The sequence below is a fragment of the Zalophus californianus genome, chromosome 2, assembly GCF_009762305.2.
Source record: "Zalophus californianus isolate mZalCal1 chromosome 2, mZalCal1.pri.v2, whole genome shotgun sequence".
Taxonomy (NCBI): Eukaryota; Metazoa; Chordata; class Mammalia; order Carnivora; family Otariidae; genus Zalophus; species Zalophus californianus.
Window position 1 is genome coordinate 142911659 of NC_045596.1, and position 12217 is coordinate 142923875.

The window sequence follows — 12217 nt, forward strand, 5'->3', positions numbered from 1 at the left end:
GGAGATCAAATGCAGGCAAGAGCCAAAGGGAGCCCGCCGGAGGGTAACAGCTGTGCGTCAGGAATGGAGGCCAAGTCCAGATTGGAGTAGTGTGATGCAAGAGACAGACTCATGGATGTTTTCATCACGAAGAGCTCATTGCCACTGCTTCGACCTTTACCCTGATGACAGAATGGCAGGATAGTAAGCCTGACCCCAGTTCTCTTTTGTCTTGGCCTTTCATGCTCTCCCCTCCCTGCCCTGCCTCCTGGTTCAGCTAAGAACATTCATTTCATCCCTCCACCCCCACCATTCTGACTTGATCTGGTGCTGAGATTTGGAAGCTGGCCACATTGAACTTAAAAACAGAAAGCGTGAGGATGCTTACTCCACCAAACTATTCATGCTGGCTGTCCAGTTCCTGCCCACACTTAGCCCCGCCAGACTTCCGCACCGAGGTGAGCTGTAGGTTTCCCAGGACTCAGTCATGACATTGTCTGCTGATGACTCCTGTGGGGGCTTTTGTAAACTCACAGGGATGTTGCAGCCAGTTTATACCCAAAGATAGTTCCTGTGAACTTTCTCGAACAGTGACAAGTTTTTTTCTTTACGCTTATGACTCAATTTTTTAAAACTAAACACATTTTTTGAAGGATACATACGTGATAAACATAACATAATGAAAATCAGAAGACTGATTATGCTCCTCAAAAGGAGAAGAAGAAGAAAGATTAAATTGGGGAGCACACAGGGGGCATTTCTAAAGTATTGGTAGTTATTTTATTTCTTAGACTTAATGATGGGTGCACAGGGGTTCGTTTTATCATTACTCCTTAAACTGTGCATTTAAATTAGCCCCCCCAAAATAAAAATACCCTCTATATAGTTTGCAACTGTAAAACAATCCTTTTGAAAATTGTATTTACCCACATTGAATCTCATTTTGTTGATTTTAGTCCAGGTTCTTTTTTATCAGTTGTCTTAGACAAACCATGTGGTTTGGGAGGTAAAAGCTGGATTTCTTTTTAGTTAGGCTGGACCCCAAAGAGGAAAGCAAATAAGGGCTGTGAAGGAAAGCATTTATAAAAATGTCCCCTTATTACCCAAAGGACCTAGTAATGTTATCCTTGCTGCCTTATCATTTTATGACATTTGGCAAACAAAATTATTTGTATTTAACCAAGTGTTAAGTACATCAAAACTTTGAATGAAACTCAAGGTTGAATTCTGAGAGATATTTTAGGTAACCATAAAAAAAATTTATCACCAGCAAAAATAGTCTCTAATTTAGTAATTTATTCCATTCCATCAAAACTTTTCGCTTAGGAAAAATGGATTAAAATGTATCATAGAGTTATTGGTAACTTTAAAAATTTCCATTTTCTAAAATGGACAGTTTTAAATATAGATAAGTAAGCCTCTAACTGCCTTTATTTGACATAAGCAGTCATTCCTTGATTTCTGTTTCTCATCAAAATGTATTTTACAGATGTCTTAAAGGTCTTTTTGTTCAAATAAGATGCTACCGGATAAAAATGCAATATAACAACCTAGCTCCTCTCATTTCCTCATGGCTTTCTTCATTTTTATAATGTCAGAACCATATGAGCCATGATGCTCTTTCAACAAAATGGGAGCCTATTGTCAGTTTGTGATGAAATTTTCCAAGAGAAGAAAAGCTGAACAACCTTTGGGGCATTTTATCTAGTACAAGTCACTGAGATGTAGCAATGCATGAAGATCACTAGAACATCCCAATGCTTTTCTTTTGTTGTTGTTCCATGAGTTTGTGGCCTTTTCTAGATGTTTCATCAGCTATCAACTGTACAGGACTATGCTTTTATGCACTAGAAGTATTCCTGAAAACCCCATATAAAATAAGTATTGCTCAATCAAATTTGAAACAGTCTTTTTGTAAAACAACTGTTTACTTTTTTCCTGCAATCTAAATTTCATCCATACACGTATTCAAAAATATTTATGGAGAGCCTGCGGTGTCAGAGATGCTGGCAACATACCCGTGAACAAAACAAATGCTTTCTGCTTTCACAGAGGCCAGAGTCAAGGGAGCGGAAGTGAACAGACGTTTCACAATAAATTATTTATAGGTGTGAGCGCTGTCTCCAAGGAAAGTCTGCCATCTTAAGATTACAGTACAGGTGGTGGATCTGACCAAGTCTAATCAAAAAAGACTTCTCTGAGAAAGTCATGTTGAGGTGGAAACGTCAGTTGGAGGGCTCAGAGACATAAAGGTCTGTGACTTTGCAAGGAGCAGCCCAAGAGCCAGAGTGCCCAAAGCTCAGAATGAAAGAAGAGGAGAGGCACAAAAGGAACCTGGCAAGTAGCAGCTGCCTGATCATTTAGGGTTCTGTGACCATGTCGAGGATTTGTAATCTATCCTCAAAGTCATGGAAGGATGCGGTGATGACAAAATTTCATTCTCAAAGGGGCCCTCTGGTTTAGAAGGGGCAACTGTATATATAAGCTCAGGGTTTTTAAAAATGGCATAACTAAAACTCACAATCATAGATAACATAAGAAGGAAATTTCAAATTGTCAAGATCATCCAAAACTGCTTTACGTCATGTCTGCTAGATAAGAGTTTATCCTGTTTCTGAATGTAGGTTTCAAGGCACAGAATTTGGTCTGTGTTTACAGTTAGGGCATTATCAGCTACTGAACTGGTGATGGGTATTTCTCCAAGTGTCTCCAGAAACTCCATCTTTTCAGCTATGAATAATCCAAGGTTGAGAGAAGCCCTTTCCAGAGAGCGCCGAACGCTGGAGAGTTAGTGCAGGGACTCAGGCAGTGGTGCCCCAGGCAGTAAGCACCTAGGTGCTGCTGAAAGCCAGAAAGGCTTCCTAGTTCCCTGCAGCATCTGCTACAGGGAACAAAGGTGACCTCCCTCTGCCTGAAGCCCATCTCTCAGAGGACAGCCAGTCCGTGATGGTCTTTTTCCCCAAATCTCAAAAGATGAGGCTGTTGATTCCTTCTGATACCAGCATGTCCATATTTCAAGCCCTATTCCAGTATATCTTGTGTTTCTGAGGACGCACAACATATCTCCTTCTGCAGATGAATTTCCTATTAAATTACTTGGATAGTGAGAGTAATTAAAAATTTCAGATTCAGGAAACTTGTTTCCCATCCTAAATCTTTCTTTACCTCACTAATTTTACACTGAGTTCCTTGTGCCCTGAACTAGAAAAAAAAATGCAGAACAACTAGAGAGGCTTTGTCCTGTAGGGAGAAAAAAAAAAAGCTCATGGGAGGCAGGATGACTATTTCAGCATTTTGACTTTATCGTTAATTAACCATGACCTTAAGAGAATCACTTTGGACCTCACCTGAAGAAATGAGAGATTTGGGCTAGTCAGTCTCTAAAATCCCTTACAGTGGTGATATTCTAAGTTTTATCCTTCTCTGGTTAAATACACTTTTAACTCCTCCTGTAACCATATGTATTCAGTTAAAAAAATTCCAGTCCCTGTCCCTTTCCAGATGCACCTCGCTTTCCAAACTGTTAATCTTATGTGATGCTCCAACTTGAATTACTTCCACATTTTTTATCTTCCTCTTCATTTGGAAGGCTAAGAACTCTGTATAGTACCTTCAAAAACACACAGGATTACCTCATACTCTCTCTTGTCCTATTGTTTTTCTTCTGGTCGGTGAACTTTTTCATCACATAATAATTGCGTACTTCAAATGTATCCATGTCTCTCAAACCTTCACTGATTGAGACAAAGGTGAGCAGAGGTGAGCATGCCTGAATTTATGCCTTCCTACCCATTACACCACAGCCCGTTTTATAGGATGTAGTCATAATTTGAGTATGATTTATAGAAACACCTTATTGAAGTTATAAAACAGTATAGAGCCTAGGTACAGAATTTGAATAAATAAATGTTTCTTTGTGCTATTATCAACACTATAGCATTGGAAGTAAATATTCTGCTAATATTGAACCCAATTGGCTTTGTTTTCACCTGGGTAAAAATTGAGAAAGCCAGCAAATTATGTAGTGTTATCCATATAAATCTGCATTTGCACTGGGTATACCAAATGGGTCTCTTAAAGGTCTGTTTCAATCGCAGAATTTCAAAAACGTATATTACTCAGTGGTGAGACATGAAATGAGCAATCAAAGTCAGCTCGTCTTAAGTCTTATGAGGCCCAATGTCACCATATATAAAGCTACCTGATACAGTATAACCCAGTGTGGTCAAGTTGTATTGCCCCCAGAAGTATTCCAGTGAATTGTGGAAAAGCTGGAGCCAAATATGAGCCAATATTTTTCACAATTTCTAACACAGGAAGTCTTCAGGGATCCCATCGTCTCAAAAAGAGAAAATAATATTATTTGAAACAAAGCAACGACATTATTAAGAACTTAAAATAACCTGTAATTAAATAAACGCCAATGAATGGAATTCATGAATGGAATATAAAGGACGACTTTTCACTTTATACTTTGTAGTTTGTTTACATTTGTTACTTTTATTTGTTTTAAAAGAGATATTTAAAGATCCTTTTAATAGGTAAAAATGTTTTTATTTTATAAGGTAGCACTTTTTTTATTCCCTCATTCCATCTTTTTCCCCAGATACTACTTTCATTAATTTAATGTGTATCATTCCAGTTTGTATTTTTATATTTTTATTATATATTTAGCTAATATCCAAAAAATATTTAATACTATGTTATTTTTTAATTTTTTTATTATGTTATGTTAATCACCACACGTTACATCATTAGTTTTTGATGTAGTGTTCCATGATTCATTGTTTGTGTGTAACACCCAGTGCTCCATTCAATACGTGCCCTCTTTAATACCCATCACCAGGTGTTATAACCCATCCCCCCACCCCCCTCCCCTCTAGAACCCTGTTTGTTTCTCAGAGTCCATAGTCTCTCATGGTTTGTCTACCCCTCCAATGTCCCCCCCTTCATTTTTAGGAAGGGAAAAATAAGGTAGCACTTTTAACCTGCCCCTGGTACTTTTTCTTCCAGTGTCTAAAACATAATCTATGCGTTGAGACAATTTACTAATTTTTATTACTGATCATTGAATTGAAGGAAGACCCATTATTCTACAAGTCTGAAAAGTTTGCCCTTAGCTGTCTGTCAGAGAAGGAGGTTGGTAGAGAAGCATTTTCTCTTCTCCACTTATATCAACTATGGCTGCACAATACAGCATCCCCTAAATGAGTGTCTTAAAGCAGTACCCATTTGTTTAGTTCATAATTCCGTGGGTCAGCCATTTGGCTTGGCCTCAGCTGGGCAGTTCTATGGTCTGTGTCAGGCTTTGCCAACCTCAGTTGGACTACCAGTGTGGCTGTGGTCAGCTTCAAGGTTGGCTGGGAATGAGTTAGTCTAGGTTGCTGTCTGTTGGAATGGTTGATCTCTCTGCTCTGTGTAGCCCTTCTTCCACTGACCAGCACAGGCTTATGCACCTTGGAGCTCAGCAGGATTCCAAGGGATAGAACAGAAGTGAGCAAGGTCCCTTGAAGACCCCTGACCAGCATCACTTCTGCATTCTAGGTTAAAGCAACTTACAAGGCCAGCCAGCTGAAATTCAGGGATTGGGGAAATAGATCGTACCACTTGATGGAGTTGCAGAGTCACATTACACACATCTGCACTCTGCGTGGATGTAGAGAGGAAAATAATCGAAGCCATTTTTGCAAAAAGTCTATAATACAAAGTCTTACACTGCCCACATAATATGGGAATAATCAATACAGTCTCTTTTTTTGTGGGAATCTGAAATATATCCCTTCTCTTAACATTTACTAATATCTATTTTATTGGTAAAATATAGATATTCAATTTAAAAATAGTTAATACACTCTAGATCTAGTTTTTTAATGCTAACAGTTTCTATTTACTGGCAGCAAAGCATTTACTATGTGCCAGGCAGTGTCCCAAACACAGTGTCTAGCCTGTTACAAGAAGAGGTGGTTGTTAGGAGTATGGAATCTGGAACCTGACTTGGCTTGGATTCTGATTTTACCACTTGTTAGCTATGTCACCTTGGCAAACTAATTAGCCTTATGGTGCTGCAGTTTCCTATCAATAAAATGGGCTAATAATATTACATCTAATTGTAAGGTTAATAAAAGGATTAAATCTATTTTCAGTGCTGGTAACTGTACCTAGCACCTGATGAGAGCTTTGTAACAGTCGGCTGTTGTCATGGTCATGCTCATCATCCCCCACAGTAACCCTGTGATGGTTAATTCTATGAGGCATGATTAATCCAAACCCTATAGGTAGTTTCTGTTATTATCTCCATTTTACAGAGAAGAACACTGAAGTTCGGGGAGCTTGACTAAAGTCACAGAAGCAGGATATGGCAGGACCCTTACTCAAGCCCCAGTAGCAGTTTCAAGTCTGGGCTTTTCACGCTTCACAGCACAACACCACCACACTGTAACAATAGCTTCCAAAGTAGTTGTCTGCAGGCCCAGCATTGACATATTTTGTTATTTTCCCCATTGTCAGCATTTCAGAGAAGGTTGATTTTCCCCGCTAATTGCTTTTCAGTTGGGCCGACGTAAAAGGCAGCAAAAGGCAGCCGCATTGAAGTTGAAGGAACTTCCGCATTACTTAACTAAACTGGGCAGGAGGAGAACGGAGCTGGTGTCTACTGAGCATCTTTCACATGCCAAGTGCAGGGATATACCCTTGGCAAATATCTTAATTTATCTTCACAGATACCCCATTAGGTATATATTGTCCTCATTTTATAGGTGAGGAAACCAAGGCTGATCTTGCCTCAGGCACAAAGGATGAGTCTGATGCCAAAGCTTTGGCCCCTGTGCTGAACTGCTAAATTCAGTGTAGAGAAACTCTATTGTGAATACTTTGTAAAGAGATTGTATGGTACTTGTTACCTGATTTGCTTGTTTTAGAAAGGCAGAGGCTCTGACCTCTTCAAGATGATCTTGTGGTTTCACTCAAATGAGTTATTCTCTTCTCTTCCCTTCCAGAGGAGATCTGTACCCTAGTTATCGCTGAGACTTTCCCCGAAGATGCAGGGATTTTTACATGCTCGGCAAGAAATGACTACGGATCAGTAACCAGTACTGCCCAGCTGATTGTTACCTCAGGTATGCGAGGAGTAAAACATGGACTGGGTTCTGTTCCTTAGCACTTAAGTGTGTGGTTCACCACTGCACAAAGAACTACCCCAGAGGAGAGCTCAGCCTTTAGGAATGCTTGCTGCCCCTCCAGGAGTTATCCTAACAACCAGTGTCTCATCATGAAACAAAGGCTTTGGGGGAGGGGGAATGGAAGTGGAGATGAAAAACAGAAAGATAATGACAGTGTAGCAACTGAACACACAAGGGGCTATTTTCTAAGTCATGCAACTTGGTCTTGGAAACAATGGATCCGGTTTCCTAACATCCTCATGCTAACCCAGAATCATGCTGACAGCAGAAAGCCACCTCTGAATCAGAGGTGCGGTCGCTGTTCTCAGCAGTGCCAACTGAAGAGCTGGGACTTGTACAAACAAATCATTGTTTAAGCCACGATGGAAACTTCTGAAAAAGTAATACAAGATAAACCTAATGTAACTTGGAGAAGCTGTAAAGACCTTAGAAATCAAATTTCATTGAAAATGAGATGTAACTCTGATACGAAAAACTAAAGCAGTATAAGCAGTGTATTATGCTGTTAAGGCCAATATTCAGAACTGTCTGGATTTTTTTTTTAAAGATTTATTTATTTATTTGAGAGAGCAAGACAGAGCATGAGTGTGGGTGGAGGGGCAGAGGGAGGGAATCTCAAGCAGACTCCCCGCTGAGCAGGGAGCCTGATCTCATGACCCTGAGATCATGACCTGAACCGAAACCAAGAGTCAGACACTTAACTGACTTAGCCACCCAGGTGCCCCTGGATATTTTTTTTAAACTCAGAAATGTACCACTAGCAAGGGCAACCTGAAACAGCAGAGCTCCTGGAATGTACTCAAAAAATAGTCCTTTATTTTCTTATAACTTTAGTTGACTATTTTCTGCTATTACTAATTAGCTTTAGCCTACTTTTATTGTCTCATCACTGTTACTTACTTTACAGTAGTTTTTAAAATAGTGCTTCCACCAAGCCTGGCACATAGTACATACAATAGGGGATCAAGAAATGGGCCGTGGCTGCTGAGACAGACTTGGGGAGAAGGACCAAGCTGCACTTTGGTCTCTCTGGAAAAGTGAAAAGTTGGTGCTAGGTGGCAGCAGAGGCACAAACAAGACTGGCTTAAGGATATTAGAAGAAAAGAAAGATATTAAGAAAAGAAAGATAAAGTTCACCGGATGGGTGATGGAGTGGATCTGAATCAGTACTTCAAATGGGAAACAGACAGACCACAGTTGGAGCTGCAGAGCAGGGAGGATCCCGGTGTTCGATTCAGAGGTGGCTTGAGACTGTCGCATCAAATGGGCATCACGGGAGTGCGGTGCTCCAACAACATGGCTGAAACTCTGGGCTCTAAACATTGATGTGGCAAAGATTGGTGTGCAGTATTGCCCATTTTCATCTGGGGTGCATCTGCTGTAGGCCGAACGTAATCAGATATTTTTTGAGCTTTCAGTTGACCTCAGTAAGCATTTTTTGAGTACATTCCAGGAGCTCTGCTGTGCTCTGGGCAAGGTGAGGAATCCAAGGAATACACGATCTTATCTCAAGATGCTTTCAGTTTGTTGAGAGTTAACGAGTCCGTTTCTTTTGTACTGGATTACAGCCGTGACAGTCATCTGAATTAGAAAAACATTATAAATGAGATCATAAGACATTTTACTTAAATTCAGAATTCTGCTTTCCTTAGATTTAAATAGAATGAATATCCATTACCTACCGCATAAAGCCTGTATCATATGAGCTAATGTCCATGAGGCATAGGTAGGATGTTCATTCGGATCCGCGGGCTGCAGTGTGAGCCAACAAAACAAATTAGTTGATATTATTTGTGTTGTCATTTTTTTTTTTTTTTTACCAACTTCTGTGTTTAGATGTTGTTTGAAATTTGTTAATGAATTGGTAGCTGGTCTCCCCACTTGTGGGCCCAATCAGGAAATGAAACAGGTAGCAGTCCCTGAAAAGCAGTTTTGAAGAACCAGACCCCCAAGTTGGCTTTGCTTGTACATCGTATGAGAGAGCAGGGGAGCTACCTTTTCTTTAACAACTTAGTGGGGCATAAGGGATTCTCAGGTAGTCTCTGACAGCATGAAAATAACCGTTGAACTATAGCATCTTATTATTTCTTCCTCTCTCCCCCCCTTCTTTAGCCAACACTGAAAACTGTAACTATGACTCAGTGGGAGAATCCAACAATGATCACTTCCAACACTTTCCACCTCCCCCTCCAATCTTGGAGACGAGTTCCTTTGAGTTGGCTTCAAAGAACCCATCTGAGATCCAGCAGGTGAACAGCCCTGAGTTAGGACTCGGCATGGCAGCCCTTCAAATTCAGTTCAATTCTGCTGAGCGGGAAACAAATGGAGTCCATCCCAGCCATGGAGTAAACGGACTGATGAACGGCAAAGCGAACAGTAATAAATCTCTTCCAACACCAGCTGTCCTACTTTCACCCACTAAGGAGCCACCACCTCTGCTTGCCAAACCAAAACTGTGAGTATTTCTGCATGGTTTTTGTAATACTTTCCATACCCCTGCTAAATTGCCTTTCTGGCCAGGGAAAGCCTTTTGCCTGGACTCAGCTATATGGCAAGTTGCCTTTTCTGCAGGCAAGTCGTCCCTGGCTGATGTGACCTTGCTAACAAGGTGGGGTGGGGTGTCCTTAAAAAATATAAAAGATGCCTAAAAATGAAGAAGGTAAATGAGAAGCTTGGTTAAATGTACCCTTTGCTAAAAGTCATAACTGGTTTCAGCTGTAAAAATATCTGTTCATGGTGTGGCCTTCCAATGTATAGCAAGGATGTAGCCACTCCTCAGAGGTGATGGGAAAAGAGATCTACTTTGAGCTCGCTATTTTAAAAACATTTACAAATGTCTTAAATTTAAGAATCAGTAAGGAAATCTGATAGAGATAATCCTGGGAAGACTAAAAGCTGAGGATGGAAATTCAGTGTGCAGAACCTGAGGAGGGGAGTGAACCCAGAGATAACAGGCCCCTCAGGAAGAAGAGTGCCCCTTACCACGCAGCCTCCTTGGCTTTGGAATTCCATAGAACTGTTTATTTCCATGAATACCACCTTCATATTTGACATCCATTATTTTCTTAGGATGGTAAACCTTGCATGAACTGTCTTCATTGGCACCACACAGCAGGGAGTTGTTATGAATAGAGCCATTACGATGTCAGAGAGTGGCAGAAATCAGTGAGCTCAATAGGTTCTGTCATAGCATAATGGACTTGAATTACTGCCCTGATAGAAGTCAGTGGAGATGTCATATATAATGTATACATACCTATGAGGTCACATTTCCATGAGAATGAATTTGCCAGAATCTAGGAGTTATTGTTTCCCTAGGGTTGAACAGCCTACTCTCATCTCTCTGTCATCAGCTCATTTGTTAGAAATGTTAGAATGTATACGATATTTTCAATTAGAATGTCTTACATTTGTACATCACTTTGTTTACTCTGATTTCATGAGCCTTGTTAGACTAATCAAATAAATCAGCCACAAGAATGTGTTAAGTTAGCAAATGGGCAGACAGTTTTAGAAGAATAAACTTCTGGACAATCTTGTGTTGCGGTTTCCAAAATCTTTCTATTACTACCCTGCACTTCATTTTGCATTTAGGCCAAGCTCGTTTTTCAGGTAACAGAGCTCCTAGGTGTGTATACAGTGGTGTGAAAAATAGCAGGTGAACACTGAATACCTGTGCCCCGGCTCCCCTGAGACGCTGAGCAGGTACAATGAACTGAGACGTGGCAGCCTTACAAGAGGATTATACCCTGGTAGCTCCAACCCATAAAATTAATTGCCGCTGCTGACTCCTTTTACCTTTGGATTTTGAATATGTATTTGTAGTGCTTTTAATGAAACGAGGGACCTGCTCTCCTGGGGAAGACTTTTAATGATGAGGACCTGACTGTGCTCTTGATTAAATGAAGTGTATCTACCATAATGGCTATCATAAATTGGATATGAATCACAGGAGAGCAAACATGAGCTGTGAACAGGCGTTTACAGCCCTTCTTCTCTCGGGACTTTCAGCAGCTCGTCAGCTCATGGCTCTCCTTTACAGAGATGCTAGTGTGTGTGGTGAGGGTGGGGTGTGTCTACAAAAGAGAACAGTTCTGTGTTTAATGAGAAGAGGAGTAACATAGGGGCACCTGGGTGGCTCAGGCGGTTGAGCTTCTGACTCTTGATTTCGGCTCAGATCATGATCTCAGGGTTGCAAAATCAAGCCCTGCGTTGGGCTCCTTGCTCAGCAGGGAGTCTCCTTGAGATTCTCTCTCTCCTCCCTTTGCCCCTTCCCACACTCATGCTCACGCTCTCTCTCTCAAATCAGTCTTTAAAAAAAAAAAAAATGAGGAACTTAAGTACAAGTTTAAAGAGTGACACTGTGATTTGCTTATTAGTCAGATATTCAATACAACATAAGGTAGAGGATAAATGGATTTTAGTGTTTAATATATATAAAGGGGTTACTCCCTGCCTCCTGAGGAAATTTAGGGAAAGGCAGAGAGTGCCTAATCACAAAACCTGGTAGCTTAGAAATAACATTACTTGTACCAAGTTTTACCACTGTTTTTTTTTTCCCAAATCTTTATGTACTTAAGTATATCCTTAGAGTATCACTTAATTCTTTTCATATTGTATTATTACCTGCCGTTTACTAGATAGAAAATAAAATATGTGATGACACCTTCAAAATACATAGTTTAAAGTTTTCTTATGAGGTATAATACTTTTTTGGATTTGTTTTAATTACAAAGTAAATGCATGCTTGATGGGCCAATTCAAACAATAGGAAGTAATTAAAGAAAAAGTGAACGCTATTTGCTTTTCTTCTTCCATCCTGCCTTTTTGAAGTTACCAGTGTTACTTGTTTGGTGTGGTCTTCCACTCCTTTTGTATTCTCGTGGTATTTTCTGAAAAGTTTTCTCATTGTTTTAAAAGTGCTATCCATTGATAGCGGAGTGTTCTATCATTCCATGGAATGACATCTGCAATAACTCAGAATGGCATTGAAGTTATTGATGAGGACCACAGGTAACTGCCAAGTACATTCTTACACGTGTCTATTTCTTTTTGGACAC

The 12217-nt window shown here is 40.2% G+C and overlaps 1 protein-coding gene across 10 annotated transcripts in view; it reads left to right on the top strand.

Annotated features, from left to right (window-relative positions):
- Nucleotides 1-12217, top strand: part of PALLD (palladin, cytoskeletal associated protein) — a 415834-nt gene that overhangs the window by 201622 nt on the left and 201995 nt on the right. For all 10 annotated transcript variants that reach the window (XM_027599246.1, XM_027599248.1, XM_027599249.1 and 7 more), the window contains 2 exons: nt 6975-7094; nt 9270-9612. In XM_027599246.1, coding sequence (XP_027455047.1) covers nt 6975-7094; nt 9270-9612 — 463 coding nt within the window. The remainder of the gene's footprint in view (nt 1-6974; nt 7095-9269; nt 9613-12217) is intronic.